The sequence below is a fragment of the Dryobates pubescens genome, chromosome 15 (assembly GCF_014839835.1).
Source record: "Dryobates pubescens isolate bDryPub1 chromosome 15, bDryPub1.pri, whole genome shotgun sequence".
In the NCBI taxonomy this organism is placed as follows: domain Eukaryota; kingdom Metazoa; phylum Chordata; class Aves; order Piciformes; family Picidae; genus Dryobates; species Dryobates pubescens.
The window spans coordinates 16,949,337-16,969,068 of NC_071626.1; the positions used below are offsets into that span (position 1 = coordinate 16,949,337).

Genomic DNA, 19,732 nt, shown 5'->3' on the forward strand with positions numbered 1-19,732 from the left:
CATTTTGTCGCATAGATCTTGATGACAGTGCTGTTTGCCAGCCTGTGGTGGGTGCAGACTCAACAATCAAATCATTACCTGGTTTTATCTTTGACTTACCCATGTAGCCAGAACTTCAAGGTTGGTCTTCAAGTCATACCTGCTCTAAATGACACTGAGATGCAATCCTGAATACAGAGTGTATTGTTAGAGAACCCATTCTGCACATAAGATGCTTAAGCATCTAAACTTTTCCTACCTGTTTGTAGGAGAGAATCACAGGCAGTTATCAAAGAAAGGACCAAACGTAAATGTTCTCATCTAAACACTAAACACTGCATCTTTGCAATTGCTGTGCAAACACCCGGAATTATCCAGAACAGTTCAACCTTTTAATGCTTTGTGAACAATTCAAGGTATGATAAAAACACTTCCCATCCACCTAAAAAACAAACAAACAAACAACTTGTCTTTAATACTACCATTAATTATACAAACTACAAGCTATTGAGAGTACATTTTTAATAAGCATCAAATCCATTATTGAAGCCCAGATAAACAACATCCAGTCTTTCCCTCATCCACTTGTCATAGAAAGAGATCAGGTTTGTGAAGCAGAACCTGCCCTTCATAAACCCATGTTGAGTGGGCTTGATAACCCTGCACATGTTGCATAATGGCACTCAAGATGGCTTTCCCTGGCATAGAGGTCAGACCAACAGCCCTGTAGCTCTCCAGGTCCTTCTTCCAGCCCTGCTTGTAAACGGGTGGCACATTTGCCAGGCTACAGTCAGCTGGGACCTCGCTTGTTAGCCAGGACCAGTGGTAAATGATGGAAAGTGGCTTGGTGAGCACTTCCAACAGTTCCCTCAGGACTCTTGGGTGGATGGCAACTGGCCCCATAGACTTGTGTAAGTCTAAATGATGCAGTCAGTCACTAACTATCTTGGATTATGGGGGCTTCATTATGCTTCCTATCCCTATCTTCCAGTTCAGGGGGCTGGGTATCCAGCAGATAAATGCTCTTGCTACTAAAGGCTGAGGCAAAGAAGCTACTGAGTACCTCAAGCCTTTTCTTCACTCTTGACCACTACACTCCCCACTGCATCCAACAAAGCACAGAGATTCCTCAGCATTCTTCTCTTAACCCATTCTAGCAGTTCCATGTCCCACTTGTGTTGGGGGCTTCAGAGCTGGGCACACATGAGAGAGGAATAGAGAGGGAGAATCACCCACCTCGACCTGCTGGCCATGCTGCTTTTGATACAAGCCAGGATTCAGCTGGCTTTCTGGACTGCAAGCACACATTGCTGGCTCATGTTGAGCTTCTCATTAACCAGCACCCATGAATCCCATTTAAAAAATTCAGCAATACAAACCATCCTGTTCTATTGTGCAGGGTTGTGTCCTGCAACATTTTACTTTTCTGATATAGATATGCCCTTGAGCCTGTTTGTGATCTACATGCTCATAATTTTTCACATTGAACAATAGTTGTTAGGTATGGATTATGATGGATTAGCCATCAAATTGAGATGCAGAGGCTACGGTTACACAGTTTAATGCAGCTGTGAACTTCCTGTGTACCATCATACCAAGTGCTCTAGCTCTTCTAAAACTAGAATGTCAAAAGGTTGAGAGATCTATCTTGTTGAACATATGAGGCCAAGATTTAGCACAGTTTGAAATCCTGCGTCTTGCCTTGTGGATGTGAGTAGACAAGAGTCCAGTCTTGAACAAGACTAAATTCAAATCATGCTGTGTTCATGTTTGGTCAACAGCCAAGCTTTTATAAATGAGTTATTTCACTGAGCCACCTGTTTCCTTTACCTGACCTAAATTCTTATCTTTATACTTCGAGGATTGCTGATCCTTTTCCATCTTCCCATCTCAGCTTTAGAACTCCTAAGAGATGGTTTTCTTCCTCTAAGCATCCAAAACAGAGGTGAAAACCATAGCTGTTAACAACTTTCAGCTTCCCTCCATGGATGAGGCCATTAGTCAGTGATGACTTCACAGTTCAGTCTCAGTACAACAACATTTAAATCGATCCAGAGTGACTTAGGGGAACCAAGGAAAAACTGTTTGGTGTGGATGAACTTCCCAGTGTGCATGCTGAATGCATGGCATTTCACTTCACAACTGTGTGTGTGACCTCTGAGTGATCACAAAATTAAAAATGAACACACACAGACAAGAAAAGAACAGCAAGGAAAGATTAAGTTTACATAATCCAATTGAAATGTTCCAGAAATGATTGGCTGAAGTAAAAGATGACTAAGTGGCAACTGAGGATATCTTTTATCCTTCCTCGTTAAGCACAGCATTGTATATATTACAGCTAGCACTGGAAAACTCCTTGCTGTGTAGATGGGTCTAACAGCTGCACAGCACAGAGGCCAATTAGGTGTGATTCAGGTGAGTGAGAGTAATAGAGAGGGTATAGCACATCTATGTGGGTAACAGGGTCCACTCCCAGCACTGATCACAAGGACTGTGTGTGTTACCTAAACTCACTGGCCATCAGTTTTCCTGTCTGGAGTTTAATAAATAAACTCCAGAAACCATAAAATATTTTTTTAAAGGGCTGATTTTTGCAAAACCTCATGAAAAAAGTATCTTCTTCATGTGCACACATGCAGCCTATCCAATTGTAAAGCTGCCTTAAAAGTGATCTTTCCAAGGATGATTTTAATCATGAGGCTGCTACAAAGCAAAGCTGTCAAATCAACTGCTGTTTCATTTCCAACCTGCATTAAAGCAACATTTCTAAGTATTTCTAGGTTTCACTCATGTCATTGCAATACCTCAGCATGTATGGAAGGTCTAGTCTGACACAGCTGGCCAGATTTCTTACAGTTACACAATGACTAAAAGCAGCTCCATGTCTTACAGAGCAGCAAATTAACACAAAGATGCAAGGCAAAGACTAAAACAACAACAACAAAAATATTATAAAGCAAATAAACCACCATGGACAGGAGATGAATGTTGTACAAGAATGAAAGGCAGAAAATGATGGGCGGCAGACAGAAAGAGGAACCACAAGACAGATGCAGACAAGAGGAGTGGACCAATTTCAGTCTTTATTAATGCTAAAAGTCTTTCACTGTTTTCACAGATCTGTCCCAAGACCATAGATTTAGGACAGTGGCCTGCTTTTTCCTTTAACAATTAAGTCAATTAAACTTTGACAGTGAAAGAAATTCAGAAATACAATTACTATAATCTTGACATTTTTGTTAATACTACCCACCAGGGGCAAGTAGGGTTCCCATTAAAACACTAATCTGCAACCTATCTTAATTTCTTCCTGCATACTTCAGCTTTAGGCACCTGCCCTTGCTGTGATGCATTTTTCATCTTCTGCCTAGTCCTAACTACTTCCATCTGTGGCTGGTCTGTACTCACAGACTGCTTTCACAGTGCAGTATGAAAAAATTGCTGGTTTCTCTTCATAATCATCTGCTGCTAGTGATGCAAGTGGATAAAGGGACAAAGGGTACATTCATGTCTCTATGTGCCACATCAATTTCTCTAAATTAGGAAAATATCTTCTCTCCTCCCCCCTAAAATAGAGTGTTGTTGAGTTCACAAGGAACTGAGGAAAGAAAAGGGCTATGCAAGTCAGGTCACAAATGTAAGACAGTTCAGCAGAAATGAATGCATGCTTTTCAGTCTCTGCTATTGTACATTGAAATCATCCCAAGAAAAAATGCACAGTACAGAACCATACTGAATTAATCATTACATACACACCACCACCCCCCAGGTAACAGACAAATAAGCAAAGGAAATCCATAGCAAAGGCAGCTGTGCAGCAAAGCCCTACAAAGGAAGCAGAGATGTGAGGGATGCATGCACAAGCAGTGAATCAGATTTTAGCCTCATTGTTTTTTCTTGTGGTTTTGCATTGGTGTGCTGCTAAGCAAAGTGCTGAAGAATTAACTTATTTGAGCTCATTTGAAAAACTGAGAGGTTGTTCAAGAAGAAAGTTCTTTTTTTCCAGAAGCCCTCAGTACAGCCAGCAAAATATATGATCTTGCACATATTTTCCTCCAACTGCCAATTGCATAAGGTATATTAAAGCAGCCCAGGTGCAAATTTACTCTGACTTTGAGAATGCTCCTTGTTTTACCATGATGAATGTTCACAAATTACTGGTTTAAGCCAAATCTTATTTTCTCCACCACTGTTTTGCCCCTAGTTGCACTTTCAGTAAAGCCAGGTGTTTTGATCTGACTGCTGTTGTGCATGCAGACTGCACAAATAACCCCTTCAAAAGAAAATCCACAATGCCATACAGAAGGGAAGGGAAAATACTTCACCTAAAAGAAGGTGAAAATATGGCATTTATAATCCATTACAAAAGACACAGTTCCAAACAGACGTGAGCCCTTAGATTAAAACCTGCTCAGTGAACCCTGATTTTACATTCTTGAGCTTTAGAGAGGAAGTACTTCACAACAATAATGCCTGGCTCACCCATTAATACGTCAATAGATCGTTGTAGATTTCACACTAATCCAATGTTTTCCAGAAAATCTCCAGAAAATTAACTTTTCCATGATATAAAATCCAGTTGCAACTTCTAATTGTCGCTGAGTTCAACCTCTGATTGAATCAGAATCCCTCAGATTAGGGAGGAATTTCTTAGATTCCTTAGATCATAGAATCAACCAGGTTGGAAAAGACCTCAGAGATCATCAAGTCCAACCTATTACCTGATATCTAGCACCTCATGACAACTAAACCATGGCTCCCATATCCAATCCTTTCTTGAACACCTCCAGGGACGGTGACTCCACCACCTCCCTGGGCAGCCCATTCCAATGGCCAATTACTCTTTCTGTGAAGAACTTTCTCCTCACTTCGAGGCTAAATTTTCCCTAGCACAGCTTGAGATTGTGTCCTCTTGTTCTGGTGCTGGTTGCCTGGCAGAGGAGACCAACCCCCTCCTGTCTACAACCTCCTTTCAGGTAGTTGTAGAGAGCAACTAGAGATGAAAGAGTGAAAGTAAGAAAATAATTTAACTACTGGGAGAAAACAAATTGATCATTATTTTAGGAGCATGTGAGCCCCCAGTGTTCAAATTTGACTATCATTGTTTAAGGATTGGGTGTTGCAGTAGTACTAAAATCACATATTTGTCTGTACCAGCTCATAAGGGCAAAATCACTGAGAGCAACTGGCAATGCAGGTCCCGGGTGTTGGGGGAGTGGGGGGGTGGAAAGAAAGGTTCATCTACATCTTTCTTTGCATGCTGCCAAAGCTATAACAATAGCCTTCATTTCTCCTAAGATGATTTCAGCTGTTTATGTTTTCTGTAGGCTAATGTACAGGATTCATTTCCTCTTAGGGGAAGCAATCTGGCCATAATTTGATGAGCATCTCTTTTAACATCAGTACCTGTTCAACCAGTTCATCCTGTCCCCCTCTTTCCTCCACATTCATTCCTATCCTCATGCCAGTTTATCATGAACCAGATCATGTACCAATCTGGGTTACTGATAACCCCTCCTTGGTTATTTTTAACTGAGGTCAGTTTCCTACCCTGGCGCGACAGTATAAACAGTTGCACAACTGAGAGCCAGAACAGGGGCAGGAATGACAAAGGGAGACAGAGTTGTCTTGCTGAGAGACCAGCACATCAAACTGCACTTCAACACAGTCTTAATGACAAGCAAGAGAAAATGAAATTCAATCATGAACTGGGGCTATGGCTCTGCTACTGGTCTCTAGTTACAGGCAGCTATGCCGTTATGTATGAGTAATTCAGAGCAAGCTGCTACTGGAATCTAACTGAACAAAGTGGCTCTCCTCAGAGACCTGGTATTGTTCAAGGTCCTTTCCCATCTACCTTCTTGCATCTCTAGTCCAACCCTCTGCTCACTGCATAGTCAACTCTGAGCTCACACTGGGTTCCCTGGGGCTGTATACAGTCAGGGCTTGAAAACTCCCATAGAAAGAGACTGCACAACCTCTTCTGGGCAACCTGTGGCACTGCCTGTCCTCATGGAGAAAGAGTTCTACCTTAAATCCCATCTAAACCTCTCTAGTTTCAATTTATGTCAGTCATCTCTCATCTTCCCACAATCCACTGCTGTAAAGAACATACCTCTGTCTCCTTAATAACCTCTTTGTAGGTATAAGCAGGCTGCTTCTGGGTGCCCTATGGCCTTCTCTTTTCCAGGCTGAATGAGCTCAGCCTCCTCAGCCTCTCCTCACAGAGCAAGTGGTTCAGCTTCAGGAGTCTTCTCTGCTGAAGCTGGTCTTTCTTGAATTAGGGGAGCCCAAAACTGGATGCTGTTTTCTAGATGGGGTCTAGCAAGTGTCAATTTGAAAGCAGTAATACTGCTCCCAAACTACTGGCTATGCTTCTGCTAACAGCGTAGGACAGTGTTAGCCTTTTCTATGTCAGGACACACTGCCAGCCCATGTTCAGCTTGCTGTCCCCCAAATCCTTTGCCACAGACCTGACCCCAGATAGTCAACACCAAGCCTGTAATAACCAAATGAGAGCTCTGGAAGGTGCTGCTTGAGTCTGCTAAGGCATTCCATATAAGCAGACCTCAACTGTTCTTACATTAGCAAGATACACCTTTGAGTCAGGGATCATGTTGGCTGAGATCTGGAGGAGACAGTAGTGCTGAGAGCATCCAAGTACTGTACCTGCAGATCTGCAGTTCACTCACCCTTGCCCTATCCTCATATCTGAGCTGGGTCTAGACAACAGGACCTTTCTGAGTGACATAATGTGAACAGACACTAAGGACAAAGTGTTGAGATCAGAATGAGATGCTGAAAACATTAAGCCTCATCCAGCACAAGCCCACAGACACTGTTACTGGAAGATGGTGAAAAGATACACTGAGATGCCATCAGTTCACACCTCCTAAGTTATATATTTGGGACAAACACCTCTTTGTGGAAAATTCAGAACATCTCATTGGGAATTTATGAGCTGCTTCACCATTTCCTAAGCATCCTGTGATGCAGACAGAGCTGTATTTGGCATAGCAAGTCTCCCAATCTTCTGCCTTTTTTGAATCCAGAGAAGTCCCACCAGCTGTACACTTCAAAGATGGAAAAGGCAGAGTTGGGGGTGTATGCCCCCTTCAGGGAACAGTGTGGGAGCTGGATGGGCAGCACCATGTCAGAAGAGAAATGAGCTGGAGCTTGAGTCACTCATGGTAAAGTAGTGCAGGGAAGAGCCAAACAGTAAAGAAGCTGCCAGATAGACCTTCAGCTCTGTTTCTCAAAACCCCTTCTCAGCTGCAGACCAAGAATTGTTTGAAAGCCCCATTAGGAAGCTGACTAAGCACCTCATAATCATTGATGTAACATCTCTGTGACATAAAGAAAACAATTTTTGTCCTGCCAAGGATAGGACTCCTCACCAGCAGCCTGGTTTCCAATAATTTACCAAGGATAATTTGACTTAAGGTAGAGCAAACACTGAAGTGCATCTTCAGCCTGGAAGTTGGGCATCCAATGCTGTGTGTAATCCAGTGGAAGAATTTACTTCCACAGAATGAAATAAAAGCTAAGAAGCCAAGTGAGATGCTGTCTAAACCACTCAGAAAGGGAGTCGAGGAGAGGGACCCAAGGATCTATCCAGCTGCTATGTTCATGATTTGATTCTCTGAGAATTGGAAATTCTCTAAGTCTACATATCTTCCAAGTTGGGACACCAAAGCTGCCTTCCACGCCATTTGGTCATGACAATGTGACTAATATTTCTCAGCCTTAAATGACATACAGGCTGTAAGTGCACAGTAGCTAATCATAAAGTGACAGAATGGTTAAGGCTGGAAGGGACTTTCTGAGATCAACTCATCGTATCTCCCTGCTCAAGCAGAGAGAGCAGACAGCCCAGGCAAGAAGATCAATATGAAGCCATTTTACACTTCATTAAAAGAATGAAAACTAATGACAAACAATATCATTACAGCAAATGCAATGTGAACATGTAAGACCACAGCTACCAAAATCACTAGAAAATATTTTCCACAAAATATGCTGGTAATTAAACTCCCAACTCAGCAAGACAGTAAAAACAGGCTACCTTCACTCCCATGACTAAAAGCAATGAGGTTTATTCTCTGCATTCTTATGGATTGCAGGTTGAAAGGCACATCTGTTAAAGAAACTTTTTGAACAGGGGCCCTGAAACTATTGTGGCCCAAAATACCACTAGTCTGAGCTGTAATCACTTAAGACACAGAAACATTTACAGACTGGAAAAATACACTATTAAATTTAATAAAGCTTTAAGAATAATAATATTTTGTTTAATGCTACAATCTTGCTTATCACCAGGACCACAAGTACTCCATCTCATAACACTGAATGCTGGTAAAGTCAACAAAAGAGAGTGTACCTTTTCACATTCCTGCCATTCATTTCATTTTTGAAAACACAAAGCTCATAGCTGGTAGATGTCCCAGGTCCTGCTTGGACAACTTACATGTGTAATAACTGCTCTAATTTGGAAAATGTCCTTATAAGTTCTCCAATTAAAACTTCAAAGTTTTTATAATGTCACATGGCCCAGACCTCAAAGTCTTAGGCTAAAACAGAGAACTCCGAGTACAACATAAGAAACATCAGAGGTTACCAAAACGATCAGATTGCGTGGTGGGCAGCGTATATCCTGTATACAAGTATTAATATTTAATGTAATGTATTGCAATTTGCTTTTACTTCAACATCCTATAATGGTATTACTTTCCTATCTCACTCCCAAACAATGGAAGTTATACAGTTGAAGCTCACTATTGTGATCTATATGGAAAGGGCCCCACTAAAGTTCACTGGAGTTTTGAATTGCCAAGTAAGATGGGACAAGACTTCAGATCTTAGACTGCTAAAACATGACTGAGTAAAGATGGACAGCTCTGTTTGCTAAGCAATAAATGCAATGAGCTCCTAACAGCAGAACACAATCATTTAATAATGAAATCATTAAAAAATTAAGACTTACTTCAATAAAATTCAAGCCCAGTAACTGAATCTGTTCAGAAAAAGTCCACAGAAGGGAAGGTAAGCTTAATCATAAACTGACCCACACTCTTGCATCTACTGATCCTTATGAAGGGATAAACTTCCTTTCAGAGCAAACCTAAGGTCTCATTTCCATACTCCAATACAACTTCAGAGAGGCTGTAGATGCCATGAGGTAAGAGCAGAAGCACAGATCCCTGCTGACATGCTAAGAGTCTTCCTAGCTCCTGTTAAGTCATGGTGCTTTTATGTCCCACCATGGAGACCACACATTGTCCAGCACATCCTCTGCAGGGCCTGCTGAAGAAGGTACACAAAAACCCTACGCATATTTTGGACAGAGCCTTAATAAACAAGCTGTCTTCTTACTTCTGACACAGAGCTTTCAGACAGAACCCTACAGCTCCAAAATCTACATCCCTAAATCTCCATAAGACACTTTGCCCAAACCACCTGAATTCTGCCTTGCTAGTGTCACCAGAGATGGCATTTGCCTACATCTCACAGCTACAAGTCTGATCTGCACTCATGGAACAGTCATAATGGAGGTAGTAGCAGAGAAGTTGGAAAAGAGATTACAGCAACAGAAAGAAGGGATATGAGCAAATTCCTTCACAGGGCTGCATGTGCAGTAAGAATCAGGGTTCTTTTTCCTGTAAAGGTTAGCTGCAAGAAAAAAAAAAATCTCTGGCAGCAGAGATGAGAGATGGAAATACCCTACCAATAGCAAAGGAGAGCTCTGGCATTCAGAGCCCCAGGGCTGAACTGGAAACTGGAGAGGCTCTACTCTTGCTTGGCATCAGGCAAACCACAAGATTTCTCCTCTTCCTCTCTCTGTGGATATCCTCAGTGTCCATGCTGTGGTTGGCACAGCATGAAGGCACAGGCCCTCAGGAGATATTCTGGGCTGCAGAGCATGCAATCCCTTTGACTTCAAGGGTAGTTAAACAGGAAGAGAATTTGTGCCCTTCGTTGATTTCAGTTACTCATGCTGACCAGCCCCTCCAGTTTAATCATTTCAACTCAATTCCTTGCACTATCCCGTCAGTCTGTAGCCATGTGTCATCCTGGTTTCTGATCAGACTTCTTTTTTTTCCAGTATTATGATGGGCTAACAGCTAACTGCATTATCTTCATTTTTCTTTCTCCCCAACACCCTTAGCCCCTCATGTGCCCACCCACCCACCCCCAAATTGCATTGCACTTTCCCACCTTAATTTGTTCCACAGTTACTGCCAGGTCATTTCAAAAATCACTGACTTCATGCCAGCACAAGTTAGGTATCTCTATCTCTCAACCTGTGATCACTGGTTTTGAAGTCCTGAGTCTACTGCATAAGCTTAGGGGGGCGAGGGGGGGAGGCAGAGATCAAGTTTAAGGTTAAGATCTTTTTTCCTTTTGTCTGAAATACAGCTTTATTCTTCTAACTGAAAAGACTTTTTTCTTTTTTTTTCCCCAACTCCTCTAGACACTGAATCAAGTCTGCAGCATAACTCATTTACCTGCAAGTAAAATGAAACCTTTATTTTATTACAACTACTTCTAAAATTGCATCACTTAGCATTCTAAAGAATATATTCATATATAATCTAAGGTTATTAAGTGGCTTCCCTCAATATGGGATATTTTCATGATTTCTAACTGAACATAATTTCTGCCCATTGCATACAGCAATATATATTTTTTGTGAAGCAGAAAGATACCTTTTAAATTTGGGAAGATACCTGATTGATACTCTCTCTTCCCTTTACAACATATGCAATTACTTATGTTCTAAGCATAAAAATACCAGAATATGTAGAGATAAAAGTGCTGCATGTGTGCACACACACCCCTTCTGTAGCTCCCCTGTATGTGCACTGTATCAACCTTAAGTTACTGCCCTTAATGATAAACAGAGGAAGAGTGATGAATTTTCAGCTGAAAGGTAAGAGGTAGCACTCATCTACTTAATACTTCGGGTGTTACAAAAACACACGGAAACCAAAAGCACCTCTCCAATCAAATACTTTATCCTCAGAGCATGATGCAGATGTTTAATTTCCACCGGTGGGAGGATGACCTCGAGACTATGGTATGGCTACTTCAAGCCCCCCTCCCCCTTTAATGGCAGCAATTCCCGTCATTGGCAGAATAAGGCAGGTCTATAAATAACTTCGAAAGGAATTGTCTCCCTCCTCACGCATTGCAGACTACTGTTTACATAGACCTCGAATCCTTATAGACAAGGTTTGCTCAGTACTCGTGCTATGGGCTGCTTAATATCCTCTTCCTAAAAAAGCCTTGAACGATGCAGGTATGACCACAGGCATCTTCCACTGCTGCAGATGCCTGTTACCAGAAGTTGTAGCTCCCGGCGGCAGGAGCTGAAGCACGGCACCGGCTCCAGGGAAATTTCCCAGGGCAGGGGGGTTGCAATCTTGTGTAATCCGTCCTTAAGCTCTATGGTCCCGGTTGATCCTCCGGCCCCAGGAAACCCCTCCTCCCCACGGTGCGAATCCCCGCAACCTCTCCAGGGCCCGAGCATCTTTGCTTCCCCACCTGCAGGGGGCTGGCCCGGGGCTCCGGAGATGGAAATGCGTGGACCCTCCTCGCATCTCCCCGCACCCGGTGGACCTGCGTGACCCTGAGAGGCACGGGGTGGCAGGGAGAGACAAAAGCCTGGGCTCGCTCACCTCCTTCAGCTGTTCCAGCTCCTGCTTGAGGCCGTCATACTCCGCCTCCAGCTCGTCGTACTGCTGCTTGAGGGTGAGCTTCTCCTCCAGCACCACCAGCCCATACTCGGCCGCCTGAATCTTCTCGTGAGTCGTCTCGGAGAGCTCCCGGGTCAGCCGCTCAATCTCGCTCTTGTAATGGTCCGCACCCTGCAGCACCTCCTCCGCAGCCATAGCCCTGCCGGCACTGCCGCGCCGCCGCGCCGCCGCCGCGCCGAGGCAGCCAGGGGGCGGGCGCGGCCGGGGGGCGGCACCGGCACCGCCGCCGGACTAGGGACGAGGATGAGGATGAGGATGGGGGCCGGTGCCGCCTGCGGCAGCCGTCGCCGACCGCGGAGGCGGGCCGCCCCGCCGCAGCTGCAGCCCGCCCCGCCTCCCCAAGCCGCCCGGCACGCGGCGAGGCCGCTCTCGCCTCCGCCAGCCCCGGCTGCCGGCGGCGGGGCGCCCGAGCCGGCGAGCCCCCGCTGCTCTGGGAGGCGGCGGCGCGCTGGAGGCCGGGGCGGCGAGTGGGGCGGCCGGGAGCCCGCCTTGGTGCGGCGGCTCCCGGGGAGATGCTGCGTCTGGTACCCGCCTCTTCCCAGGGAGCCGGCACCTCCGCCTCCCTTCCACACAGTCCCTCCCCTGCGCTCTTTAAGATGACAGCGTCCTCAGGTTTGGCATTTCTCGCCGGGGAAGAGGGGAAACAACGTCAAAGCGCCGGGGCACGGGCAGAGGCACCCGGAGCGGCGGGTGCAGCCGGAGCCCGGCGCGCCTCTCGCCGGGATGTCATTTGTGTTGGCTACCGCGGAACTGCTTCCCAAACCCGCCCCGTCACCCTCCCCTGTGCCCCCCCATGCAGCCGAGCGGGGCTGGCCAACCGTGCTGCAATTCTAGTGCCTCTTGTTTTTTCTCAGCATGTTGCAGCGATGGCCACATTAGCGGCAGTGCTAGTAAAAGTAGAAAGGGGGTGAAGCGCGGTGAAGTGCGGAGGCAGGGGGGCAGCCTCACGGACTCCTTTGCCATTTCTGGAAACTGGAAGGGAGAGTTTTCCCGCTCCCTTCCCTGTCCCCAGTGAACGTACATGGCATGGGAATGGGCAAGGAAACCTGGACAGCAGCGGGATCTGGAGATTGAGCGAAGGCCACACTTCCATGACGGTCAGTGCAAGATCTCTGCGCTACTGATGAGACAGCAAGACGAACCCGATTCCACTTAGAAGCTGTCACACCATTGTTTTTCTGTCAAATTAACCGGAGGACCTAATGTATAGAATATGTCCGTTTTCTGCTGGCTTTATGCTCTCTGCCAAGAGGCAGATGCTACTTGTCCAGCGTAAAATTAGAGTGGTACAGACAGCAACTGATCCCATACAAAGCCTACCAGTAAAAAAGTTAACACACAGGCTTAGGGGCATTTTACATATTTGAACTGGAAGAGTGAGTTCATTCTGGATCAATGTCATAATGTCCCATGTCACAGCCTTTTTTTGTTTGGTGCTAGCAGTCCTAAAGCCAAGTTTACTGTTTCTTCAGACTATGGCCTGCAGAGACCTGATCCTATTGTTATTGACCAAGTTTTGCTCTAAGCACTAGCCAGACTGGGTTTTCATACTCTACTATAATTTTTGTTTCTTTTTAAAATGCTAACAAAATTAGGTATTTAAAGTTTAACAATTGAGTTAGAGTTTCCAGGAAAATGAAGGTGTTGGGTTTTTTGGTTTGGGTTTGTTTGTAGTTTGTTTGGGGTTTTTTGGTTTTTATTCTTGTATTCTTGTTTTGGGGTTTGGGTTGGTTTTGTTTGGGGTTTTGGGTGGTTTTTGTTGTTGTTTGGGTTTTGTTTTTGTTTTTAAAATAATAAAAGAAAAGTTACATGAGGGAGATGGATATTGCTGCCCACCAATTGTGCACTGTATTGGAAATCAAAGACATAGATTCCCTTTCTTACTGAGCTAATAATGCAGCTTTAAACAAGTCACATCCCCTCTCTGCTTTAGCTTTCCCTGTCTATGAAAGAGGTTAAAATGTTTTGACTCCTCAATAAAATTCTTTGAGATCTTCCAATGGAAACACTAACCCTAGTTATACAATATATGCATACACTGTATAACATACCTATTTTATAAACAACTGTGCATGCATTCTTAACTAATACAGTGCACAGTAGCCTGAAATACTACTTCTAATTGCCTAGAGAACATAAAGGAAAGAATCAAGGAAACGTTCTGACAGTTTTGTACCTTGAAAGCAGCTCCATTTTAACGCACATTTTCAATAAATTCTACTGCAGAAGGAAGTGAGTGTTAATAAGAAACAAGTGTGAATATTAATAGGTAAGGAGAATGAGTGTCTCACAATGTCAAAACAAGAAGAAAAACAGCAGTGCAATTTCAACTGTACACGTAACTAACTGCAGCATCCTTTTCTTAAAAGGGGATGAAGTGCTTCACAATTCAGAAGGAAAAAAAACAAATCTATACATGAAGCAGGAGCAAAATGTTGTCTCAAGATCCTTTACAAGTTCTAGTCTACCTGTCTTCTTTGGCTTTCAATCTAGGCCACTGTCCAAGCAAGCCTTTTGTGAACATTAGCCCAGGAATGGATCAGAAAAAAGCAGCTTAAGTGCTGAAATGAGTGGTTGGGTGAAGGATCTCGTGAAAAATGGCTGAAGCAGCCAGATGCCTACAGCTCAGGCAGCCTTGGTATAACTCCCCTTTAACATCATTTAGCCGACAATCTCTCACACAACCCAAGGGCAGCCTCACCCAACGTGTGAACAATTGTATCCCAGAGGGGAAAACTGGCTTGTTAAAATGTATAATTTTTCTGAACTATCTCACAAGGGAATCTTTCCTTTTAAGATAGGAAGGACAAGTGAAAGCTAGCTATTGTGCACTGTGCTGAAGTGGCTATGTGAGAGAGTTTCCTGTAGCTAGTCCAAATTGAAAACACTCAGCATGCCCATAGTTTCCTATCATTAGTGCTCATTTATTCCATGTCTTGTCTCCTAAACACATGCAAAATAAATCTGGCTCCTTTGGTGGTGTTTGTATTTGTTTTAGAACTCTGCTGCTTTAGAAGTCTTTAGGATGAAACGAGTCATACCCCAGAGTTGTCAGATTCTCTCCTTAGACTACAGAGAACATAACACAGATATATCTGCACAGATACATACATTTAATTAAATGAATCCTGCCTTCCATATCTGTTTGTTTTCTTAGAGCTTAAAACTAGCACCCACATTCTACTGTCAGGACTCCTCCATCTATATTTCTGTTGGACTACTGCAGTTGCTTATGGAGCTGAAAAATATTCAATATAAGAAGCTGTGCTTCACCTTATTCCTGACTCTGTGGAGATGAGAGAAGATGGACAGTCTTATAAATAGCATTGCAGTTATAGGGAAAGACATCGTTAAAGAAGGAAGTGCTGCAGTATGACCCAAAGGTGGTCATTTCCCAGTGACAATCTTACAACTGGAGCGACAGGTTTCTGGAGTGCCTACAATAGTGTATACATGCAAGTGACTGTACAGTGATGCCAGCAAAGTGTTGGTCTTGGTCACAGATCTGGTACCTTTAGGAGCCTACTTATCAATGCAGATAGGTGTGAACAATCATGTTAGCATTTTAAATAATATTACTGCCCACACATCTTCACATTGGTTTAAGTCCTGCTACAATGCTCTTAATTTTTCTAACTCCCCAACTCAAAAAAGCATGCCCTGAACTTATTAAAGATTGGCATACTACTCCATATTGTTAATTCTCCCTAACTTTGCCCTGCTGCACCCCTTTCACAAGAATATTTCAAACCAATCTATAATCACAAAAGGAATCTCCTCCTTACTGCATCTATTTCATGGACAGAAATTGCCCTTTGAACGCGTGGCATGTGATACTAGTGGCTAGCACCAAAACACACTGTTTTGACTTCACATTTTTTTGAGGCAATAGGATTTTCACACACATGCAAAAAACTATAGTTCAAATCTTGCTCCAGAGAATATTATTCAAATTTTAGATATTTTAAGAAACATTTAATGACCTATGTGAAATGAGCTGCCAGTTCTACATCTTAGTGGAAATGCAGCTATAAAAGCCGCTCTGGTCTATGCATTGCAGATGGATGAATCCCTGCACCTACCGCATATACAAAAATCACTTTGATTCCTTTAGTGTGGAGAATCTCAGAAGACTGAAGCCCAAACCTAACATCTGCTAATTAGCAGTGTTTGGCAGGCTCATAAGAGTGACCAAAGCAAAAGGATCATCATTGTTAGTAAGAATGGGATAGATTTCCTGAAAGTGAAAAGAGGGGAAAAACACTGAGGGAAGACAGTACAGTAGCTGTGCTGGGTCTGGTTAGGAAATAAACAAGTGGCTGTTATACTGCCAAGTCTTCATTGTTTTTTAAGTGCTTAATATAAGCACCACATTTGTAATGAATGACCAGCCTAGAGATAAAAGGGAGGCACTGAGGAGAAAATGAAATTTAGAAAGATATATCAAGATCTTGGTGAAATAGAAAAGGTAATAGACTTTAAGAAAATTAGTTTATAGAGAAGGTTATGAGAAATGAAACACAGGAACTAATAAACAATAGTGCATATAATGAAAAGAAATTATGCTGATTAACATGAGTGTCAGTATTCAGAAAAAAAAGGCTTTCAAACAGTAGTGTCCTTCTGTGAGTCCTCTGTGATGTTTTAAAGGGTCTGCAAAGGTAAATAAATACTTTTTTTAAGCCTGTTCTCAGGTGGATTTAAATTTGATGTACAGGATCCTGTATCACCACCAGAACATTTTTAGCCCTGCCCCCCCCCCAAACCAGAAAAGATTGAAAACCTCTAATGTAGAGCATACAGAATCCAAATGGAAGAGCAAGATAAAGTAGAACACTTCAGCAAAGAAATCACAAAAAACACTTTACTGGAAAGGCTGGCAGAATGTTTTGCATGTAGTGAGCAGGGGTTAGAGAACCAAAATTAATTTTCCAAGAAAACTACCAAAAATAAAGCGTAAGGACATTTGGAAAACACAGTCAGCAAGAACTAAGTGGCAACCCAATACCTGCAGTATAGAAAAACTACAGACTGTAGAAAAGAATGTGAATTATTATTCTGTTAAACTGAATAATACCATCTCAGCCTGAAAGGGTGTGGTGTTCAGCAAATATTGCACACAGGTCTTGAGGGAGCTCCACAGATATCAGCTGAGTTTTTTAATTGACAGCATTGTGCCCAGGCTAAAGATGCAAGAGACAGATCCTCCTCTATACAGAAACTCACAGTCTGGGGAGAAAAAAAGAGGAAAAAAAAGGTTGAAAGAAGCACAAAAAGCATTATTATGCCTATTTAAATTACTAAGCACTTTCCTGGGACACAAGGAAGACCTGTCTGCTTAGAATACTTTACTCAAAGAGCTTCTCAGCAATTTAGCCTAGATAAATCAGTGTCATAGTGCAAATTGTTCCATACTAGACATTTAAAATGAGAAGAGAGAACATGGTTTATCTTAGATGAGCTGCAGAAGCATCCATTGCCCAGAGAACCACAACAGTCAGGGCTCAGGCAAACTGCAAAGTAGCCAGCCACCTGAGACAGCAGATAATTGTGAGAGGTGAGGACAAAATAACTATACCTTGAAACACCTGGTTTTTCCTCAGACCCCCCAGTCTGTCCTTGTAAATCATCCCTTCTAATCCCATCCGGAGTTCTGGATGGCCTCTTCTGAAATGCTTTATTAATTGCTTTTCTAGGCTGGCCATAGTCCCTCCAGCTGAAGGTAATACCTTGCACATTGCCAGTGTACCACTCCTGGTACTTCATCCTGTGTTTTAAGAAGCTACAACACATTTTTAATGAGTATGTACTTTGTGGTCTACCATAGCTTCAGAATCTCTTTTTGCCCTGCTGCTTTTACAGCCACTTATGTCTTTGCATTTATCTCTGCTGAGGTTCATTTTGTTGATTTTAGATCACTTATTGTGTCAAAATAATCTTGAATATCCTTCTCCAAAAGGTCTGCAATTATTTATTGTACAGAGACATTGATAGATTCATACAAATGTGAGATCACCTGCTCTTTCTCTAAAGATTTGTAATTCCCAGAGAGCAGGATCAGGTTTTTTATTCTCTACACAGAGTCGAGTTTGACACATTTGGCTTAAATCCAGCATGATCACCTTTTTTTTACCATCAAGATGGCTGCGGGTGTTTTAAGCAGAAATACTCCAAAACCTAAGTGTAATTCAAGCTCCTTGGGGTCTGCCCACTGGCCACAGCACTAGTTCTCCCTGTTTGGTAATGGTCACCTCCCTCATGCCTCTTCTGCCCAGCACCAGGCTGTGGACTCTGCCCCCCGGCACCTGCCTTGCCAGTGCCCATGGTGCAAGGGGAATATCCCCGTGGCTGCCAGACAGCCAACTCACTGCTCCCCATCAACTGCAGGTAAATCTGTCACACTGCCATCAAGCCATTGGTAATGACCCCCCGGGTACAGACAAGTACCTGTGGAGGTTAACTTTGCTATCCAGAGCACCCAGTGAACACAACAGTGGCTTGTTCCAGCAGTGGTGACTCAAGGCTCCCACTGCCACTTACTCACCCAGCCAGCTGCTATTTGTATAGCAGAAAGGGACAAGTCTGATGCCCTCTTTTCTTGGCACTTTTACCTTGGCACTTTTAAAATTTCATTTGTATTTTCCAGACTCTCACAAATCAATTGCTCAATCATCTTTAGTGTCTTTCTGGGAAGTAAAACACAGTTATGTGTTATCTCTCCAGTCCCCTCCTTCCCTTTATTACATCATGTCCCTGCCAGCATCTTTGAAGCAAGTGGATAGGCAGAGCTGCCCAGTTCCCAGGCTTCCTCCTGCTACCACAGCACTGGCAAAAGAAGCTGCCAAAATCAGATTAATAGGTATATCCCTTGTTTGAAATGGGAGCTGAGCATGGAATAAGAACCAAACTGCAGTTCGTGGTCCTATTTTAATGGATTTTTCTTCTCAGAAGTGATTAGTGTGGAAGAGCTTATGTTTAATAGCGTGGCTTGTCTTGAAACTGAAAGCCTAGGATCTGCAATGCACCTATTAAGCATAGCTTCCAAGAGCACTCATTTATGCTAAAGTTAGCATTTGCCATTCCTTCTCATGCATCAGTGACTGAAAACATCTACAGACAATAATGGCTGACAGAGAAAGTGAAACTTTTATGTAGAATAAGATTTTTATGCTGTGTTGATAGTATTAGGAAAATTTGGTTCAGAAATTAAAAAAGGTATATGATTTAGCTGCTTTTAATATATTTTTTTAAGAGCTATAAGCTAGTGTTCCAGCACTCAGGAATAGGCTGGTTGCGACCTTCTCTTAAATGCGGCTGCTGAAGCTATATAACAAAGAACACAGAACACACAACACAAAGTTACAGAATCATGGGATCACAGAATTTTAAGGGTTGAAAAGGACCTCAAAAGACCATCTAGTCAAACACTCCTGTCAGAGCAGAATCACCCAGAGCAGATCACACAGGAACACATCCAAGCAGGTCTTGAATATTCATCTCCAGAGAGGGAGACTCCACAAGCCTGCTGGGCAGCCTGTTCCAGTGTTCACAGTGAAAAAAAGTTTTCCTCATGTTTCCATGGAACTTTCTAGGCCTCAACTTCCACCCATTGTCCCTTCTCCTGGCATTGGGCATCACTGAGAAGAGCCTGGCTCCATCCTCTTGGCACTCACCTTTTAGTTAGTTGTATTACTTTTCTATGAAGTGAGTGTGACCATTAGGAAAGGTGCCAGATTTCTGACACCATCCTGTAAACCTGAGATTTGTTAGATTTTAGTCAAAATAACTAACACAGATCTGGTGTTATGTATTCAAAATGCTAAAATAAAGATATCATGATTCAGGCACAGTCAGCAGCTGATCCCCACACAGCCCCTCACACAACTTCCCCAGGACCGCCCCATAGTGGGATGGGAAGGAGAATTTGGAGAAAATGGCACAGTCCCATGGGCTGAGATAGGAAGAGTTTAACAGAACATCACAAAGACCAACAA

At 43.2% G+C, this 19,732-nt stretch overlaps 1 protein-coding gene across 5 annotated transcripts in view; it reads right to left on the minus strand.

Moving 5' to 3' along the window:
• Positions 1-11,959, minus strand: part of BICD1 (BICD cargo adaptor 1) — a 147,708-nt gene extending 135,749 nt beyond the window's left edge. For all 5 annotated transcript variants that reach the window (XM_054168101.1, XM_054168100.1, XM_009899641.2 and 2 more), the window contains exon 1: positions 11,661-11,959. In XM_054168101.1, the coding sequence (XP_054024076.1) occupies positions 11,661-11,873 (213 nt within the window). In that variant the 5' untranslated portion in view covers positions 11,874-11,959. The remainder of the gene's footprint in view (positions 1-11,660) is intronic.
• Positions 11,960-19,732: the final 7,773 nt, after the last annotated feature.